This window comes from Camarhynchus parvulus, chromosome 1A (assembly GCF_901933205.1).
Source record: "Camarhynchus parvulus chromosome 1A, STF_HiC, whole genome shotgun sequence".
NCBI classification, from domain to species: Eukaryota; Metazoa; Chordata; class Aves; order Passeriformes; family Thraupidae; genus Camarhynchus; species Camarhynchus parvulus.
In genome coordinates, this window is record NC_044586.1 from 4,162,361 (window position 1) to 4,183,690 (window position 21,330).

Here is a 21,330-nt window from a genome sequence, read left to right on the forward strand (position 1 = left end):
ACAGCAGTTTACAAAACAAGACTGGCTGAAGCTCAGTTTGGTTTTGAATGGAGCACAAAAATGAGCTTCCTACTTAAAAAGTCTGTCCTATGTGTCATGGTTAGATAATATCAAGAGAAGGACTGAGTCACACTGTTCTTCTACTTTTACTGTAACTCCTCAGAATTCACTGGGGCTGCTCCTGACCGTAAAAAGCAACAAAATCAGGCCTCTCTTTTACAGGATTGTTTCCCAGGAAAGTTTAGGAGTTAGGTTGCTAAATAAATCGCTGTGTATCACAAGTTAATTCATGCTTCCTCCCCCTCCACCCCGCCTCATTTCTTTAACAAAAAAGGAGCATGAGTGGAAACTCAGACAGGACTAATAAATCATGCATGATGGGGAGTCAGAATATCCAACTTCCCAGAGTTTTTCAATTCTAATTTTCATCTGTTTTACTTACATGGGAAACCATTCACTTAAATAATTTTGTGCCTAACTTCCACTCTTTTTCTAGCAGAATTAGTCTATTCCTCTATATTGTCACCAGATCTAGCTATCCATGGAAGGGCCAGGAAAAAATATTTTGCCTGTAATTCAGTATCTCCTTTTTATCTTACAAAGAAAGAGACTTTTCTGCTTCAGCACTATCCAACATGTAGCATTTTGGATGGGTCAAGTATACTTGTTTAAGCATTCAGTATTGCTGTCCTTATTCTTCTCTGTACGAGTCTGCATCTGTAATGTGTCAAAAAGGGACTGAGCCAAGATCAATACAAGGGGTGTGTGAGGGACAAAATGGGCACTACAGTCATGCCCTTCTTAAGAAGAAATTTGCAGAAGTAGATAACATCTGACAACCTGTGTTCTTTTTGGGGAAGGGTATAAGGTCTCTAAAAGACACCACAAAATGAGGCCCATGCTGTTGGATCGAGGCTTCTTGCCCTTCCCATGATACAGAAACTGTAGAGATGAAGAAGCCACTTTATCTGCTCTTATGGTTGCATGTAGTTTGAGGGGACAGCTGGGTGTGCACAGAGGCCAAACCAATTTTCCTGGCTTCTGCAGCAGCCCACACATGGCCACCATCTCTTCCCAGCTCCTGGGGCTCCACACAGGTCCTGCTTGCATGACAAGCAGAGTCCCCAGCCAAGACCATTGCTGGAAGCCTCATGCTAGAACAATGTTCAGCCATGGCCTCCTCCCTGTCACATTCACATTTTCTGAAAAATCCATTCGCCCAGGATTTTCTCCTGGGAAGCTGAGAAGCCTCAGAGAAAAAGGAAAACAAATTCTTATCTCATTTGCTTCTCCTGTTTTGTGCTCACATGTGGAATGTGTTTGGAGATTGTTTACCCACAGGTGATTGTTTCATTGGATTTCTACTGTGAGTTGTTTTGACTCAATGACCAATCAGTGCTAAGCTGTGTCAGGACTCTGGAAAGAGTCACGAGTTTTCATTATTATCTTTTTAACCTTCTCTAAGTATCCTTTCTGTGTTCTTTAGTATAGCTTATTATAGCATTCTTTAATATAATATAGTATCATAAAATAATAAATTAGCCTTCTGAGAACATGGAGTCAGATTGATCATTCCTTCCTACATCTGAGGGCAACCCAAATACAATACCTCCCTGCACATCCTGAATTCCTTCTGGAAATGACAGATGCTGAGAGTGCAGGAGCCCATCTGACCAACCCTAGAGCAGACCTGGAGCACAGAGTGCAGTAACTGCACAGCCATGGATTAGTGAAGGACAATGAGCCCAACTTCTGTGGCAATCACTGGACCTTCCACATCCCCACTAAATGTTCAGATTGCCCACGGGTCCTGCCATGTGACGGGAGAAACACCACATGAGGTTCTGCTCTCGTATTTACAAAACCTGAGTAACTCAGTCAGCTAAAACAATCTAGCTCCCCTGTTGTGTATGAGTTCAGGTTATAAAGCAATTTCTATTCAGCTCTAACTGTACAGATCCCACACTGGTATTTTTCATGTTGTTCCTGATCAAGATGAACTCATTGGTTTTACTGCGTGCTTCATTTTGTTTTGTTTTTCAAACATGAGGAAAATATTTCAAACACTTTTCAAAATTTTTGTGTTTTTTCAAAGGGAAAACATATCTCTTCCTCCACTCTTAGGGCATTCAAAGCATCCCTTTCCTTGTCAAAACCAGACATGACTTACTGCTGAAACTTGAAAGGAAGCATGAAAATATTTTTCCATGAGAACAAGAGCCTCTACTTGGCAAGAAAAATAGTCAACTGTTCTCTAAAGTGAGGAGCTTTGGAAAACCCACAGTCTGCATATAGGAGAAAGGAAAATCCCATTCCTGTGATAACCATGCCTACCAACAGAACTGGACAGGAATGTAGGTCTGGGATGGGCAAATTTTCCATTTATAGATGAGATGGGTTTGGATGCTGGCCATGGTGTTCTTCCTATTTAATTGAGGTTGCCTATCCCCTCATTACAAAGCCCATTCTCCCACAGAAACAGCTGAGAAGGTTTGGTCTGTGCTGATGCTTTGGTACCTGCTCTTTTTACAGGGCTTGACCTAGAGAAAATCAAGCAAAGTATTTGCCAGTCCCACATTAATCCACCTCTCCAGTCTGTGATCAGAAGGTTTCTTTTTACAAGTTAAAGAAAAGACACAAAAGACACTGACATGTTTCTGCTTCCACAGCAACCAGTCCTGGCCTGTGCAAGGAAGTTGCAGTTTAATTAAACCATTTCAAAAGCTGTTGCTGTTAAATTAATGTGAAGTCTTTAGGAGGATGGATGTTATTTTGCTGGAGTAGTTTCTACTCTTTTAACTGAAGTGGTAAGGAAGGGATTTAAGCTAAATCAATACACAACATACTTCAACTGATATGTGTCCAAAAAAGGCATTTGCATCAACATAATGAAAAAGTGCAAGATTTTCATGTAGACAAGACTCAGAAGAAAATGTAACTATATTATTCTTTGGGAATATCATGAACATGCCTTGTTTTGCCCTGGTCTGCTGTCAACACCTCCTCCACTGCCTCCAGGGGTCTGCTCCCCACTGCCTGACAGTTTTATTAACTATATCTTCCTGTCCTGTTTACCCTCAGGTACCCACTTGTTGGCAAGTTACACTTCTCTTTATCACCAAACCACCACCCCATTTGATGTAGTTCTCAAGAACTGTAGCTTCCTGCAGTTCTGCTAAGTTAAAAGGTTCCTCTTCAGGGTAGTTTCAACTTGGTGTTCCCCAGATTTTCCCCTTTCCTCTATTTGTAACAGTAAAAGTTATTCCAGCTTCAGAACATAACTGGCTGGGTTTTCCTCAGAACCTAAAATATATTGTTTCAGTCTTCTGAAACAACTTCTGGTGTGCCCAGTGCTGTGGAAATGTCAGACTGTGACTACTCCTTCTGGAAAGCCCATCTTGCTCCAGAGGGTGGCACACAGTGAGTGAGAAAAAGTGTAAAAAAGGCCATTTTGAGCAGCTACTTTCTCAGCTTTGCAGGATATCCCAGCACCTCTTGAGCTCGCTGGTTTACACTAGGGAGTGGGGAATGTCCTTGGGAAGAAGGAAAAGGTCAATCCTTCCTCTTGCTGTTCTTGGTTTGTCCCCCAGAGTCCAGCATGGCCAGGCCAACACTGGGATGCAGAGCTGAAGGAATTTTCTCTGCCCATTTTGCTGAGCCACCACTGCTGCTGCAGGGGGAACACAGGGGGTCTCTGGGGATGAGGCACAGTGCTGAAATCACAACATGCAGCCATTCTGAGCACACCAACATGCAGAATAGGTTAGGCAGAGTTTGGTGCTGCACTGGCAGAACAAAGAGCTGGCACTGTTGGCAGACATTTTAACAAATGGCTCGTTTCCATGCTGTTGAATCCATGGCAAACTTCCCAAGGGAAGCAGCCTCTGGCTGCAAATGTGCAGTTAACAGCCCAGGTCTGTACCGCACACTGTGCTTCCCACCAGCTGCACATGGCCCACAGCCCCCACAGGGAGCTGCAGTCAAAAACAAGCTGGAGCTGTTGAGCACAGCAGAGTGCTCCCAGCTGTAGGAAATCCAAGCATACTAAATTTTAGATAGTCCTTCTGCTTCTCCTCGGACATAAATGTTGAAGGTGAGTGCCTTGTTAACAAGAGGGAGAAAATAGACTTGATTTCTCCTCGACGTGCATAACAATGCTTAAAAGTGCAAGTTTGGGAACACCTTTGAGACAAGGGGTGAGTTGAAGCAGGAGGCTGTCTCATACATTTCAGTGCAAAAGACAGCAGGGAAAAGGAAATTCTTTTTTTGTGTCTTTAATTTAAGGATCAGACAATTCAGAAAATTGGTAATAACTGGCTAATTTCCTCGTTAAACCCAGGTTTGTGTCTTTTGAGTCCCTACCAGAAAATTTTCAAGTCTATTTATTACAAATGTAAGCCACCTTTATGTTTTTTTCTTACCCTTTTTGAAGAAGAGAGATTTCCAACTTCTCCTTATTACAAAATCTAAGGAATAAAATAGCCAATTCAATCTGCTGAGTTATGACTGAAGAAATGCAAAAGCTGTGGCCACACACAAGTTTAACTCTGCCCCCATGTGTGCAAACATTAAAACACATCCATCCACCCTGGATCCTGCTCTGGCTTTGTGCTAAAGGGTGTGTTAGTTTGTGGAGTAATAATACATGGCATCCACAATGACCATGAAGCTACAGGACACCTTTTCTCTTCTACACTCACATGTCATTGCATTATTAAATTCCTTTATGGCTGCACTGGCTGCTAAAAAAACAAGCCATAGAGATATGCCTGCTGCCCACAGTAATAAAACAAGGAGAAGTGATGAAAAGAAAAAAATAAAGGGAGTTCTGGAATTTTACCAGAAGCATGATCCTGTTAAAACTGGGCAAAAACAGGGACTTAATTTTACTTCTCACATTTGGCATGGCTGCCCTGTGTGAACTTCCCTGTTCTACACTGTGCCTCACCTTTGAGCCTGAGGAGTGGCTACCAGCACCTTTGGAGAGGGTGAAAAGGAACTTCCTCTGCAACCTCACACTGAGGTTTCTCCAGCATCAGCACAGAAGGTGACAAGGCTCCATCAAGGGGAGACCAGCCCAGGCCACCAGCGCTGTGGTGAGGACACACCAAGGGCTCAGCCCACACTCACACACCCAGCAGTGAGAGAGCAGCTCTGGGAGTGAGGGGCCTCTGCACCACACCTGCCCTGGGAGTGGGCAGGAATGGAACCTGGGCACTTTCACTGAATGAAACCTGGGCACTTTCACTGCAGGAAACCTTCTCTCTCAGGAAATCTACAAGGGGAACTGCAACAGGGTGTCAGAACACCTCAGCACATGGCACAGGAGAGACACAGGGACAGGACAGGGCACTGCAGGAGCTGATCCCAGCAGAAACACCAGCCTGATCAGGACACACCTGCCCTCAAGCCTTATCTTTTGATAAGGGAAAGGTCCGCAGGGCACGCTGCTGCCACGCCCCAAGTAAATCACCTTGTCAATTTTTAATTTATTTCAGCTTTCACATTAACCTCTGTGAGCTGGGTGTACAGGGGAAAAGCCACAGCCTTGTTTGCTGGATATGGGAGGACCCAGAGCACCAGTGACACCCCAGCATTGTCCCCTGCCCTGGCCAGTTACCACTGTCAAACCAGACAGGCAAGAGGCAGCTGTGGTGAGGCAGCCAGGAGGGAGTGCAGGACCATGGCAACCCATGTGCCACTAAACACCTCTGCCAAGATGCCCCTCGTGGGGCTGGGCACCTGGAAGGTAAGAGAGAGTAAAGCAGCTGTACTGCAGGGCTCCCAAAAAACTGCAGTGCCCCTGGTCCAGCTCTGGAGAGCTGTGCTGGTGCCTGGGGCTCTGCTCTGCCTGGCTGTTGGGCTGAGAGCGAGTTGGAGTGGAGCTACAGATAAATGGCTGGAGGTTGATTTCCAACCCTGGAATCCATGTTTATCACGGCACGAAATAGTGTTCATGTAAAGGAAAAAAAAAAACCCCACCAACCTGGATTGGGGGGGAATTTCTTTCCTTAACATGGTTTTATTTTGCTAGAATACAGGTCTTTAACAAGCACTGTTTTGACATTCTTAACATTTATGGATTTTTCCCAGTCTGCAGCTGGGCAGGTAAAAGCTGCAGTGATGGCTGCCATCGATGCCGGGTACCGCCACTTCGACTGTGCCTACGTGTACCAGAATGAGAGTGAGATTGGGGAAGGGATCCAGCAGAAAATCAAGGAAGGGGTTGTGAAAAGAGAAGATCTCTTCATTGTCAGCAAGGTAAGGATCCAATGATCCTGGAGCACAGCTAGGGGAATGCTTTGTGTGGAGTATTTTCCTAGCAGGAAGGTAAGTAATGGAGACAAACTTGATGCTGTAGGATAAAGCAAATTAGAACAGCATTCAGGTCACTCCTGACACAAGCTTACAGCTTCACTCATCCTGTAGAGAGACATAAGAAGGATACACTGTGTCTGCACCCTGCTGCGACCCAGCAGTCCTGGGGGATGGATTGATTAGTGCAAAAGAAGGGAAGCAGGAAAAGGCAGAGGGGACCAGGTAGCCCCAAGCGAAGTAGTGATGCAGAGGTCAGAGAGCACTCAGTGCCATTAGCAGCTTGCTAGTGACACCCTGCTGATGCTAAAGCACAGCAGAGCACACAGGCTGTCACTGCCTGCTGCTTGTTCCAGCAGCTGGGCTCAGAGCACTGCCAAAGGGGTGTCCCTGCCATGGGAGGAGTCATTCTGGGCACATTGGGACACTGCAATCAGCTCAGCACGTGTCCCAGGGAAGGTGGGATTGGTGGGTTTTCTTTCCTATTACAAAAATCAGACATCAGCAAATACTTAGCTGGAATCTGGAGTTAATTCTTACCTAAGTAAAGGTTGGTGGCAACCACTCTTTGTGGCTTGTCTTGTACCTTCTTGGCTTTGCCTGCTACATGCAGTGCAGAGTTCTGTGCATGCTCAGGAACAGCACTCAGGTGCAGCACTGCCTCTGAAAGCCCCCTACAGCCAAGGCACACCCTGGGGAAAAGGGCTAGCACAAATGATGGGTGAGCTCATGGAACCAGAGACTGACTCTGCACTGACACTGCCCCCAGAGCCACAGGCCAGGCCCAGCCCAGAGCTTGCCACATCTGAAGAGCACTAGGGTGGCCTCATTCCACATCATCTTCCAAAGAACAGGAAGCATTCCTGTGCTGTGCAGGACAGCACCCAAGAGCATTAACCAGGAGCTCACAGTCTGCCCTGGTTTTGTCTCCAGCTGTGGTGCACCTTTCACGAGAAGCCGCTGGTGAAGGGAGCCTGCCAGAAGAGTCTTGCAGACCTGAAGCTGGCTTACCTGGATCTCTACCTCATCCACTGGCCTTTTGGCTACAAGGTACAGTAGCAGCAGGTCTTTTTGAAATCCTGGGAGATTCCAGGGAAAATTCCTGGGAGAGCTCCTCAGAAGAGCCAGGAGCACTTGCAGCACCACTGCTGCTCCAGAAAGAGCTCATGCCTGCTGTGCCAGCACTGCCCCAGTGCTGCCCACCCTGCCCTGCTGTGGCCCTGCTCTCTGCCCCAGTGCTGCCCACCCTGCCCTGCTGTGCCCCTGATCTCTACCCCAGAACTGCCTGCACAGAGTCCCCTGCCCTCCTGATAACAGAGAGGCAGCCCCAGCAACAAGGTCAGGCCCCTGGCTGCAAGCAAAAGCTGTGCTTTTCCCTTTCCTTTACAAACCCAAGGTGTGCTCTGCTGAAAGAAAACCCTCTGGGACAGAGGGGGGCAGTTTGCTTCCTGACAGGAATTCTTCCCTCTGCAGGTTGCAGAATCACACGGTGCAAGTAAACACTTCCATTTCCCATTTCTCTCTTTGATCACCAAATCCTTAATACAGTACAGATTGAGCTGACCTTGCCTGTAGGAGCCTTAGTGTTGTTTCACAGACTTTGGATTTCAAAAAGATACCTATCAAAATCTCTATTCTACCTTATGCCTTTGAGCTCAGCTCCATTCCTCCAATATTGTTTCAGTTAGCTTTATGTGGACAAAGTTGTCAAGTGAAACTGCACAATATTGTGGCGTTTAGATCATTCCAATAATTCAATAATTCAAAATACTTTGGCCATACTGTTTAGTTACAGGTTGTTCTAAATTTTCTAATACAGCAATTTCAACAGTGAGCCTCCCCATGGGACCTGTGTCAGCAGATGCACTCCAGTATAAATGGTGGTGTTCACAGGGCCAAAGTCAATCCTCCACACAGATTTTTAAAAATAACTAAAGAAACTGTTACTTGAACAATACTTGGAGTGAACTCATGTTAGACTCCAGAATATTGTTCTATAAGTTAACTACTTCCATGCATTGTGGATCATCACTTCAGAGGGTCCAGTAGAAACACCTGTCTTTATTGAATAATAGATGACAAAAATGCATGAACTAAGAAGTGACTGAAGAACTAGTTAAGTTATGGTGAGAATTACTTGATTTTTAAATGCAATATTAGCTTTAGCTCCTTCCATCCCTGTTGGGTGATTTCACACAGCTAATGCCTCAGCAGAGGTTATTTCAAGCCTTTTCTCTCTCTCTAACAGGCTGGAGAGGAATTGTTTCCCAAAGATGACAAAGGCATGGCCATACCCAGCAACAGCGATCTTCTACAGACGTGGGAGGTAAGTTCAGCCAGAGCAGAAGAGGGATGTCCTCTATCCTCATCAGTCTTTGCCATGCTTCCATTACCTTCAGCAGTCACAGATCTGCTGTCTTGTTCACACAAAATTAGCTGGAAGGAACACAGGGCAGTACAAAATAGCTTTTCATAATGGGCATGCTTAATCCTTCCCTGGTTATTCCTATTCTCTGAGCTCTTACTTGACTGGAGCTGCACAAGCACTTCCAGTGCAGCTGCACACCAGACTGAACCTAGAAAAGGTTCACTGTGGAACAATAACAACTGTACAATTGTTATCACCACAGTTCTTGTGCCTTTCTTGAGTTGCTCAAACAAATTTCACAGAAATAAAGACATTTTAGGGTGAGATCTGGCCTATAATGTGTGAGACAACCCTCCAGTGCTTGCACAACAGTGGATTACTGAGTATTATCATTCTTCTCCTCATGCAACTCAATGTGAATTTCTACAAACTCAGGAAATGAGAATTTGGGCTTGGATGAGATGGCATTAATGTGCCAGCACCTGCTTTTCCCTCAGAGAACTTTGCAACTTTAAACAGTTCTTTTGTGCTGCTTGTGGTGGGAAACAAGTCACATTAGGAAGAACATCATCATGAGCTGCCTTGCACACTGGATGATGATTTTGCTGTTTTAGGCCATGGAGGAGCTGGTGGACTGTGGACTGGTAAAAGCCATTGGATTCTCCAACTTCAACCATGAGCAGATTGAAAGAATCTTGAACAAGCCAGGACTGAAGCACAAGCCTGCAAATGTCCAGGTGAGCTGCAAAGTGACTGCAGGTGACTGGATTTGTGGGATTATAAAGATCCAGTTACAGTGGAATGAGGAGATAGGAAAAGGGTGAACTGAGAAGAGACAGCATGTACTTTAAATCCCTCTCTATGGGTATTTCAGAGTACAGCACTTGGATACTTCTATTTTTTTTTTTTTTGTATCACCTTGCTCAACCACTGTTGGAGGCTGTTGGAGAATTTCCCTGAAAACAGCCTTTCTGGAATAATGAAGAACCCAGAGATAAGCTTTGTGAAACACCCTCAGCAAAAACTGTATCAGCACTTTATATCAAAATAGGTGTTTTTAATAATAAGGATGGGTATTATCATGCAGGCCACTGTCAAATTAGGAAAAAAAGCAGCCTCTAATTGGACCAGGAGATAATTTATGGAGCACAACAATATTTCAGCAGTTCTGTCACTGTCAGACTCTTTGTGTTGGCAGATTGAATCTCATCCATACCTCACCCAGGAGAAGCTGATCAAGTACTGTCAGTCCAAAGGGCTGGCTGTGACTGCATACTGTCCCCTTGGACGTCCTGACAGATCATGGTAAATTTGCTTTGCAATCTGCCAGGGAGCTGCTGGGGGTTATGACTGAAGCCCTGAGACTACACATACACATACACCACTCATTTCTTATTTAAACACAGACCTCTCTTGCTGTGCAGAATCTTTCTGTGGAGGTTTCTGGCCACTGATTTGTTCTCTCTGTGTAGGGCTAAGCCTGAGGATCCTTCCCTGCTGGATGACCCCAAGATCAAAGAGATTGCAGCCAAGCACAACAAAACCCCAGCACAGGTGGGTACTCCTTCCCAATGCAGGAAAACAGAGCTTCAGAAAGGGTAGAACCTCTATTCCTTCCCCATGAATTGTGGCATTCCTTTGATTTTTCCCTAACAATGCAGATTTTTTTATTATATTACCTCCAGGACACACTAATAACTCTTTGGCCATCAAAAATATTCTTGACCACCTTCAGATGTCACTTCCCCTCTACAGTAATCACAGGTGACCCCCGAGGCAGGAAATGATTGGTATCTGACTTTAAGGCTTTGGAATGTTGAACGCTCATTTCATTAAAATTATTATTATATTATATTATATTATATTACATTACATTACATTACATTACATTACATTACATTACATTATATTGTATATATAATACACATTATATATTATATATGATATATAATATATGTGATATATCATATATATAATATATATGATAAATCATGTATTATATATTATATAAATACTACAAAGAATATTTAAGAATACTAAAGAAAACTTGTGACTGTCTCCCGACAGCTTGGACTTGATAGGCTAATTAGCATAAACAATTATACTAGAATCTAATCAAGCAATCACTGTGGGTAAACAATCTCTAGAACACATTCTACATGAGTACAAACACAGGAGTAGTAAATGAGGTAAGAATTGTTTTGATCATTCTTTTCCCTGCTTCTCTCACAGCTTCTCTCTGTTCAGAGGGCATGTGAATACCACATCCCTCTCAAGTCCTCTTGCAGAGAATGTAAACCTTGCACAGACTGCAAAAATCCCAGGTGGAAATAAAAGGAATGGAGTGCCCCACACCTGAATGGGAAGGGAAGTTTCCTGTGAAGCTTCCACCCCTTCCCTCTTTGCTCTCCAGGCACTGCAGCCTGGACTGCAGGGCCAGGGATGGTTTGAAATGCAGCTCTGCAGAAGTGGGGAGAGCTCAGGGAAAACAGCTGTTGGAACAGGAGGAATGATTCAGTTGTCTCTTTTTGCAGGTTCTCCTTCGCTTCCAGATCCAGAGAAACGTGATTGTGATTCCCAAATCTGTCACCCCACAGCGCATTGTGGAGAACTTCCAGGTGAGGGATCAGGAGTGAGCAGGGGCTGCCCTCAGGGATGGTTTGGATCCTTTATCACCCCTGCCATGGGCTCCTGCAGCAAGAGCACTGGGCTTCTTCCTGCTTAACTACATTTCACTGAGTGTTAAGCCAGGCCTACTTCTCGAGAGCTTAATCAGCAATCCTTGCATGATATCATTCCCTGTTCCATGGCTTGTGGATGGATGAGTGTAGTGTTTGTGAGAATCCCCAGGATGAGGGAAGAGATGAATCTCACTCCATGTCTCAGAAGGCTGATATTATATCATATTATATTATATTATATTATATCATATTATATTATATCATATCATATCATATTATATTATATTATATTATATTATATTATATTATATTATATTATATTATATTATATTATATTATATTATATTATATTATATTATATTATATTATATTATATTATATTATATTATATTATATTATATATATCAATTATGCAGAAGGCGTAACAAGAATGAATAATAAAAACCCGTGACTGACTCCTGAGGGTCCGACACAGCTGGACCAGGTTTGGTCATGAATTAAAAACAATTCACATGCTGGATAAACAATCTCCAAATCACATTCCAGAGCAGCAAAACAGGGAGAAGCTGAACCTTCCCAGCTTCCCAGGAGAAGAAATCCTGGCAAAGGGATTTTTCAGAAAATATGGTCACAGCTTGCTTGGAATCCCCACACAGCAACATGCCAGAAACATCTAGAATCAGCAATGTTCACAAAATAATCCCTTATGTCCATAAAACAAGTTGTTCTTCATAATTCAGTGGTCCATATGTGAAAATGGATTCTCCAGTGTGGAGCTGCTCTTGTATTTCTCTTAGGTTTGTTCAAAGAAGTGATTTCCACTTGCATCTCTAATTAGGTGTTTGACTTTGAACTGACTAAAGAGGAGATGGCAACTATTCTGTCCTTCAACAGAAACTGGAGGATCTGTGAAATGAACGTGTAAGTGATGCTGCTTGTTCTCTTCTAAATCTTAAATTCTGAGTATTCTTCACAAGGAATTTTGTGTCACGCCTTCTAGGTAACATGAAATTCAATTTTTTTAAATATCATGCCAACTGGTTTGTCCCAAAAAAAAAAACATTTTCAAGGAAGGGGTTAATGTTTTCACTTTAAAAACAAAACAAAAATTAATGTGAATTACATTCTAATTTTTAATTCTTAATTTTCAGGAAACTGTCTTGAATTACAAAAAATAGGATTTTCAGCTCATCTCTGTGTGTATTAGAGAAAGGAGAACATCCATCTCCACCTATTCTTGCTGTAACTCTGTGATGCAGATCTTGCCTTGGTGGCTCTTCCAGGCACACAACATATCTCCACACATCATTTAGAACATGGGTGAAAATAACATTGTCCCTTTCATTTCTTTCAGGTCCAAAAATCTCAAGGAATACCCTTTCCATGCAGAATACTGAAGGTGTTTGTAACATGGCCTTCACCAGACCTCTGGTGCCATCTGCCAGTGAACACAGGGGATGTTTATCCCACAACATCTAGGGTTTTTGGAAGAAGGAAAGAATATTTTCTACAGCACCACTATTCACTGGTTGCCTTCGGTCTTGCATCAGCAGAAACCAGATGTTGACAAACACACCCCACAGATCCACAATTTCATCAGAGGTGTCACGCATTTTAAATAAAATTAACTTTAAAATGCAAAAACCTAATTGGTGGAAAGCTTTCTGTCTACTGTAGGAGAAAGCCAAAACCCTCCCACCCAGAGATGCACAGAGGGGTGGGCTGCAGTCACTGCACTGTGGGGACACAGATCCTGCCTGGGACACTCAGCATTTTCCTCTGCCATCCCTCAGCACCCACCTTGTCCCTTCCTCACCAGCCACAGCCCTGTTTTTAATAGACAAATACAACAATTATCACAGATCTTGCAAAAAAACATCTTGAGAAGACACAGAGAGATTGGTGGAACCTCAGAAGATGCTCCTGGCTTGATCTGAACTTCAGGCAAGAAGGAGGACAATATCTTAAAATCAGATTAAATCTCTACCCCCCTGTTTTATTCCTGCCTTAACAAGCATCTGGAAGTTGAACCAATGCACAATATTCAGCAATGTAAATATTCTGTTCCAACATATACTCTTTTCTCAAAGGCCCTGCCATCATCTGACAGCCCCAGCCACACCTTCAGGACAGACACAAGTGTCACCTCCTGGGGATTGGCATGGTCTGGGCAAGGCAAACAAAGCAAAACACAAAACCTTCTGCCCAAAATCCTCCCTTAAAACACCAAGATGTCTCTCACAGCATGCCTTGGGAAAAAGAAGCACCAGCCTTCACAGGAGAACATCAGTTCACAGAAGGAAGTGAGTGGAAGGACAAATTGCATTTCTCAGCCCTGCTCTCCTGTGTGGTTAAAGTGCATCACCACATCCTGCAGAGGACAGCTGACAGCACTGCCAGAAACCTGGGGGAAGATTTAATTGAAACTAATTATCTTGTCTGCCTTCAGTTAAATGAAGCAGAAAAATCTTGGGTGTCTGCTGTGGGAGAGGCATCCAGAGAAAATAGTATATATATATAAAATATATGTAGTATATTTCAGATTTATGTTTGTACCAGAAGGAATTCTCCAAGCAAACAGCAAAGCCCCCCAAGCAGCTCCGACAGGCTATTATGGAGCACTTGCAGGATCCTCTTGATAAATTAATTTCTTTTTTATTGCACTTTCAACACCCCATCTGCACAGCCTCTCCAAAATTGCAAAGTCAGTTTCTAAAGTGAAATTAAAAGGCCGCCTACCGTTTATTTGTACACTTGTATATTTCCTCCTGCAATACGGTCTGCACCTCCCTGAAGGCACAGGGACAACGCGATCGCTGTGGTATTCGCTGCAAACTCAGCGTTCTTCGGGAGACTGGAAAACACACAAAAACACGCTTTCCTTCAGCATTTAAAAGGAAGTGATTTGTACTGATCATTTCCGAAACGACTCGCAAACTCACCCCAGAGTGAAACTGTTTGTCCCATGTTGGTGTCACTCTCAGGGAACCCAGCGGGCGTCACAACACCCGGGCACATGGCACAAGGAAGATAAACACGGACACCCCGTGCCACAGGGACAGGGCGCTGCAGGAGCTGATCCCTGAGGGATTCGGGCCGGGTCACTCCTGCACTCAGCCCTTATCCTTCCATAAGGAATTTCACCCTTCTCCCCGGGGAACGCCCGGATTCCCTCCCGCAGCGGTTCCCTCCCACACGGGCTCCCCCCTCACTACATCCCCCATGGTCGCCCTGCGGGCTCCATTGCCTGCCAGCTGGATTGGTTGGCGCGGCGGGCTCGCGCGGAGCGAGGGCGCTGATTGGTTGGCGCGGCGAGCTCGCGCGGGGCGGCGGCGCTGATTGGCTGCGGGCGCGGGGCAAACATGGCGGGCATGGCGGGGTACGTGCGGCTCGGGGCCGCGGCCAGCGCGCCCCTCATGGGGCTGGGCACATGGAAGGTGAGGCGGGCACCGCGCTGCGGGACGGGGCAGCGCCTGAGAACCCTTCAGCGAGACCTGTCCTGCCCTTTTTCCCTCTAGTCGCCCCCAGGGAAGGTGGCAGCTGCGGTGATGGCTGCCATCGATGCCGGGTACCGCCACTTCGACTGTGCCTATGTGTACCAGAATGAGAAGGAAGTTGGGGAAGGGATCCAGCAGAAGATCAAGGAAGGTGCTGTGAAACGAGAGGATCTGTTCGTGGTCAGTAAGGTATGGATCAGATGGTCATGGATTATGGACGCACTGGTTTTACCTGTGCTAGGAACATCTAACATTTAACACAGTAAAACGCTGTAGCACTGGAGAAGTTTGTAATGTCAATGAGTTAATTTTTGATACCGTTCTCTTGTTTCCTGTGCTGCCACACAGCCCAGCCTCGCTGCGTGTGAAGAGCACTGGGCAGGCCTCATTCCACAGCTCATTCCCAAGAACAGGGAGCATTGCTGTGCTGTGCAGGACAGCACTGCAGAGCTTTCCCCCAGGAGCTCACGGTCTGCCCTGGTTTTGTCTCCAGCTGTGGTGCACCTTTCACGAGAAGCCTCTGGTGAAGGGAGCCTGCCAGAAGACTCTTGCAGACCTGAAGCTGGCTTACCTGGATCTCTACCTTGTCCACTGGCCTTTTGGCTTCAAGGTACAGTAGCAGCAATGCCCTTAACTTTGTTTCTTGTTCCTGGCTTAACAGCCCAACAATTGTTCTGGCTGACAAAGACAATTACATGCCTGTTATCTGTGCCAGCACTGCTGTGCTGCTCAGCTTGACCCTGTGTGACTCAGGCTCTTGGTCTCTGCTTCAGAGGCAGTTGTTTTCATACCCTTTTGATCCTGGGAATGATGGCCTGAAAACCAGAGAAACTAGAAACAGCTCTTCCAGCTCCAAGCATAAGACAGGCTGCTTTCCTTTTCTCTTGCAAATCCAGTGTGTGTTCATCTCACAATCACCCCTTGTAGGAAGGAGGGTTGCTTTTTGCTGCTTCTCTGCAATTTTCCTTTGTGTGCTACAGAATCAGAAAGTAAAAGAAAGCATTTCTGTTTTCCATCTCTCTATTTAATAACCGAGTCCTTAATGCAGTACAGATTGAGAAGCCTTAGTGTTGTTCCACTGAGACAGGAATTGAAAAGGTGAAATTTCTGTGAGTGTTTAGGAGTTGATGTCTGAGTTTGAATATTTCTAGTCACAGCCTTTCTATCCTCTCTCAGTCTGATCCCTCCCCATTCTACCTGGTGCCTTTGAGACACTCATCTTTTTTGCATGCTTTATTTTAACTTTATATGAACAGAGCCATGAAAGTGAAACTGTCTCATGGTGACAGCAGCAAACAGCTGCTAAACACAGTTCAATCTTGGCATATTTTCATAACTTGTACACAAAGGCTCTTCTAACTTTCCTAGTGTTGGTGGCTTTGCACTGAGTGTTGTTATGGAGGAGCTGTCAGTGCACACAGCAGCTCTTTTCAGTAGATCTGGTGTTGTGTAGACCAAAGTGTTGATGTTTGCAAGAACAAAACAGTTCTTGCTAAGTGTGAACTAAAGAACAGCCCCTGAAGGGAGCACATGTGAGACTGGAGGCTGCAGCTCTGACTGGTTTGTTTCCCTGTGGGTGTTTGGGTGAGCCATCACTTCCAGGGGTCCAGCAGAAAAACCTGTTCTGCTGGGAATGGTCACTGGCAAAAATGCCTTAAATTCCTTCCACTTCTCAGAAGGATCAGTGTAGACAAGGATCAGTACTCTTGCACTAGAAGTTTAAGATATTGTGGTTGTGGGCACTCAAGTGGATTTGTCAAGAGATTTTCAAGCACTTTCTCTGTCACTGACAGGCAGGAGAGGAGCTGTTCCCTGCAGATGACAAAGGCATGGCTATCCCCAGCAACACAGATATCCTGCAGACGTGGGAGGTGAGTTCATCCCAAGTGGAAGAGTCACATCTCCTGTCCTCAGCAGTGCTGTTGGCTTCAGCAGCTTCAGAATGTTCAACCATGGATGCAGAATTAGTTGGAAAGAACTCAGAGAAGCACACAGTTTTAAAAATGTGCTTCCCATGAAGACAAACAGAGTATGTCAGGAAAAATGTGTTGAGTCATGTCTTAACCCACTGCATGCTGAATGTGCTCCCTTTTCTGCCAGGCCATGGAGGAGCTGGTGGATGCTGGCCTGGTAAAAGCCATTGGAATCTCCAACTTCAACCGTGAGCAGATTGAAAGAATCTTGAACAAGCCAGGACTGAAGCACAAACCTGCAAATAATCAGGTGAGCTGCAAAGTGACTGCAGGGGAATACTTCTCAGGGATTGTAAAGATCCAATTACAGTTGAATGAAGAGGTAAAAAGGGAGAGCAAAGTAGACAGAGGATGTACTTTACATCCCTCTCTCTGGACATTTCTTCATACAAACAGAACCAGAATATTTCCTTTTTGTCTCATCTTGAACCACTAACTTAGTTGAACCACTAACTTTGGAGTATTTTCCTAGAAACCATTCTGGAGGCATGAAGAATCCACATATGAGGGATCATTCTGACAGAACGATTGACTCTTAAAAAGCCTCTCAGAAAAAAATCCAAAAAAGCACATAAAGACTCAGAATAAAAGTTGGTGCCCTATAGAATTACAGTCTTGTATTGTCACATAGGCCACCTGCAGGGTGAGGTGAAGGCAACCTCTAATTAGGTAATTAGGATTCAGAAAAACCTCTGCAGCAAGGGAAAACTATGTTAGTTTTACAGCTCTCAGTTTATGCTTCTGTGTTGGCAGATTGAGTCTCATCCATACCTTTCCCAGGAGAAGCTGATTGACTACTGCCACTCCAAAGGGATCACTGTGACAGCATACTGTCCCCTTGGACGTCCTGATGGGTAATTTCCAAGTGGGTTCATGTGATGTATGACTAACTGAGGTGCAGGTGTATATTTTTTTTCTTTCTTAATTACTGGGGCTAGATAGAATCTTTCTGAAGCGATTCTGTGTTGTTTCATCCTTTTGTCCCCCACTTTGTCTAGTTCTAAGCCAGAGGCACCTTCCCTTCTGGATGACCCCAAGATCAAGGAGATTGCAGCCAAGCACAACAAAACCCCAGCACAGGTGGGTAGGTGGCAGACAGTGGATACCCCTTCCTGTAACACAGCAATTTAAAAAACTGTCTGAAGAGTAGGAACAGACTCTGTGGTGTTACCTGTGAACAATGCTGCTTTTTTGTCTTGTTAACAAGCAGTGCAGGCTGTCCATTCTGTGGCCTACTACTAACTCTGGCCATCAGTCAAGAAAATACTCTTGACTCATCTTCAGTTGTCACTTCCCTTCTCAAGTCCTTTTGAAGAAATGAAAGCCTTGAATATCGTGCAAAATTTCTGGGTGCTAAGGAAAGGAATTGACTGACTCAAAGCCAGAATGGAAAGGAGACCTTCCATGGGGGCTTCCACCACTTCCAGGGCCAGGGATGATTTGAAATGCAGCTCTGCAGAAGTGGGGAGAGCTCAGGGAAAACAGCTGTTGGAACAGGAGGAATGATTCAGTTGCCTCTTTTTGCAGGTTCTCCTTCGCTTCCAGATCCAGAGAAACGTGATTGTGATTCCCAAATCTGTCACCCCACAGCGCATTGTGGAGAACTTCCAGGTGAGGGATCAGGAGTGAGCAGGGGCTGCCCTCAGGGATGGTTTGGATCCTTTATCACCCCTGCCATGGGCTCCTGCAGCAAGAGCACTGGGCTCTGTCTGTCTGTCTGGAAGTCAGGGCTACAGTGAAAACTACAGTGAAGAACAGCCACAGCTGTTGGAAACAGTGTGCTGATAAAAACATCAGGCACTTTACACGGTGTCTCCTGTTCTTCTGTTTCTTCCCTCTGCCAGTAGAGTCTGGAAAATCCAAAGATATTTCTTTTCCTTTCTGTGTTTCATGAACCCATCACTTGTACCCAGCATCCTTTCTGATACGAACTTGTTCTTTATTCTCGTGAATCTTGCTTATGATTTGATTTGTTCAAAGAAGTCAAATCCAGCTGGTTTTCTCTTTTTAGGTGTTTGACTTTGAACTGACTAAAGAAGAGATGGCCACCCTTCTTAGCTTAAACAGAAACTGGAGGATCTGTGCAATGGTCACGTAAGTGACAGTTTGTGTCCTTCAAACTCTTACATTGTCAATGGTCTTTATCCTGATCTCACAGGAACTGGTATAGCTGTTCAAATTGAGTATATTTTGAAATCTGAAATCATTTTGGGGATGAAGCATCTGTTTTTGTACTTCCACTTTATTGACTGAAAGGCAAGCATAAGTCATGCTGTGTATTCATTGTGAATCCATTCTCCAGGAAACTCTGTATGCCTGGAATTCCAAAGTGAGAGTTCTACTTGATAACTTTGGCTGTGTCCATATGGGAAAAACGAGCATTAGGCAGTTTTAAACTCTGGGTAATTTTTTTCTGTGGGGTATTATAAATTGAGCTCTTACAGAGGTGGTTGTGGTGGGGAATGACCATCTGTTGTGCAGTACAAAGCACAGGTGCTTGCAGAATATGCACCAAGACAGGAAGTGTTGGCTGCAAGGCCACAGAAACTGCTGCTGTCTCTGTAAGCAGTGTGAATTTTAACTCTGTATCTACAAAGTAACTTGGTCCCACCACTGTTCAGTGCCTGAGTAATAGGAAAAGGCTGGAAGTTATTGGTCCTGTAGGCTGTTTCTATACTATCAAGTCTCTTAAGTTTACTCTGCAGTTACTCAGTTCAGAGCCTCCTTTGAAGGTTCCTCTGTACACCCACTGTTGTTCTATACAGCAATTATTTTAGCCTTGAGTAATCTTTCCTCTTTGATTTCCTCCAGGTGCAAAAATCTTAAGGAGTACCCTTTCAATGCAGAATACTGAAGATGGCTTTTTTCCTGCTCTCTCTCAGGCCCACAGGGTCTAATGAGCTTCTACCATTGCCTCAAACTGTGCACTATGTAGCTGACACACTGTATCCCTCCTCCCAGCAAAGGCACAGGATATGTGTTCAGTGACTTTGGGTTTTCTTCTTTGGTGGAAGGAAATTGTACAGTTGTTCTGAAGAGCAAAGTGTGGGCTATGGTAATTCTTCTTACATGAGTGTCTCTGCATGGCTGGAATAGCAAAGGAGAAAGCAGAAGAGGGAACTAGCAACTGATTTTTATCTACTGTCTTGCATCAGCACCACTTAAGGGTGGAGGGTTAAAGATATGTAAGTGCAGGAGAAAAATCCATCCTGAATAATCACATAATCACTGCCTGAAGATAAAAGACAAAATTAACTTCTAGAGTACAGCCCAAAGCTTTCTGGGAAATAAGAATGAATGGGAGAAGTATCCAGACCTGTAGATGAATAACAACTCATACTGGGCCTTATTTCAGTCACTTTTTTACAGGCTGAAACTGGACAGAGATTGATGTACAATTTCGTTCTTGACCAAAATAAAAATATTTGAATTACTGCTTGTTTGGAAGTTCTATTCTAATGTTAGGATTAACAAACCAAGAAGGTGCACTAACAACGTAATTGCAAATAATCATCCCCATTCAATTTTCAGTTATGTCACAAGAACATTGAGACCTTGTCTTGATCAGAAGTTGAATAATTTGGTATAACAAGCATTGACACAGCAATGCTGAAAGGAATGAGTAAAGGCTTCCCCTGACAAAGCCTCTCCCTCCTGGTGGAGGGTGCAGGTGAGCCTGGCTGGGCAGTGCTAGGATAGCTGGGAGGTGCTGTGACCGTGTGGCAGTTCAGGTGTCCATGTGTGCCTCGGGCTGGTGGGCACAGGGCACCTGCAGAACATCTGCATTCTGATCCGTAACATCCACACCAGACCAAGCTCTGGGCTCTGACAAAGGCATGTGAAGTTTAAGCTGTGTCTTGAGCAACTGAGTGGTCAAGAGACTTCCTTGAGAACAAGATGATTAACAAAAAATAGCATTTTTGAAGGTTAATTGTGTTACCGTCATATTTTCTGAAAAATCTCTTTGCCCAGGATTCTTCTCCTGGGAAGCCGAGAAGCCTTAGAGAAAAAGGAAAACAATATTATCTCCTTTGCTTCTCCTGTGTTCTGGTGCTTTGGAATGTGATTGGAGATTGTTTATCCAACATATGTATTGTTTTTACTTATTAGCCAATGACAACCAAGCTGTCTTGGACTCTGTCCATAGAGTCATGAGTTTTTCATTAGTATCTTCTAGCCTTCTGTCTGTATCCTTTCTCTATTCTTTAGTATAGTTTAGTATAGCATTCTTTAATATAATATAGATCATAAAATAATAAATTAGCCTTCTAAGAACATGGAGTCAGATTCATCATTCCTCCCTTTGACAGGGGTCTCAGAAAATACCACGTTAATAGTATTAGGGCCCAATGCTGACTTAGTGCTTGTGCTGTCCTATGTTTAAGTCAGTGTGCAGTGGGTGGATACACTTAGACAAGCTTGAGCTACTTGCACTGTACATCACTGGGTTGTAGGTGTGAGTGCATGGATGAAAGATGCTTGACAGATGACAGAAA

The 21,330-nt window shown here is 44.4% G+C and overlaps 2 protein-coding genes across 3 annotated transcripts; both read left to right on the forward strand.

Moving 5' to 3' along the window:
- The first annotated feature begins 5,683 nt into the window (after positions 1-5,683).
- Positions 5,684-12,761, forward strand: LOC115909756 (aldo-keto reductase family 1 member B10-like). Of its 2 annotated transcripts, none has more exons than XM_030959302.1 (10): positions 5,684-5,749; positions 6,094-6,261; positions 7,249-7,365; positions 8,564-8,641; positions 9,298-9,420; positions 9,882-9,988; positions 10,156-10,237; positions 11,218-11,301; positions 12,203-12,285; positions 12,719-12,761. In XM_030959302.1, the coding sequence occupies exons 1-10, from the start codon at positions 5,684-5,686 to the stop codon at positions 12,759-12,761; spliced, it is 951 nt and encodes a 316-aa protein (XP_030815162.1). The 2 variants fall into 2 exon arrangements, with proteins under 2 accessions (XP_030815162.1, XP_030815161.1); XM_030959301.1 differs by having other exon boundaries at positions 12,203-12,268; positions 12,696-12,761.
- Positions 12,762-14,711: 1,950 nt separating this feature from the next.
- LOC115909759 (aldo-keto reductase family 1 member B1-like) lies at positions 14,712-20,268 on the forward strand. Its single transcript, XM_030959307.1, has 10 exons — positions 14,712-14,801; positions 14,883-15,050; positions 15,355-15,471; positions 16,655-16,732; positions 16,962-17,084; positions 17,588-17,688; positions 17,833-17,914; positions 18,362-18,445; positions 18,846-18,928; positions 19,646-20,268. The coding sequence occupies exons 1-10, from the start codon at positions 14,727-14,729 to the stop codon at positions 19,686-19,688; spliced, it is 954 nt and encodes a 317-aa protein (XP_030815167.1). The 5' UTR covers positions 14,712-14,726; the 3' UTR covers positions 19,689-20,268.
- The last annotated feature ends 1,062 nt before the right edge of the window (positions 20,269-21,330 follow it).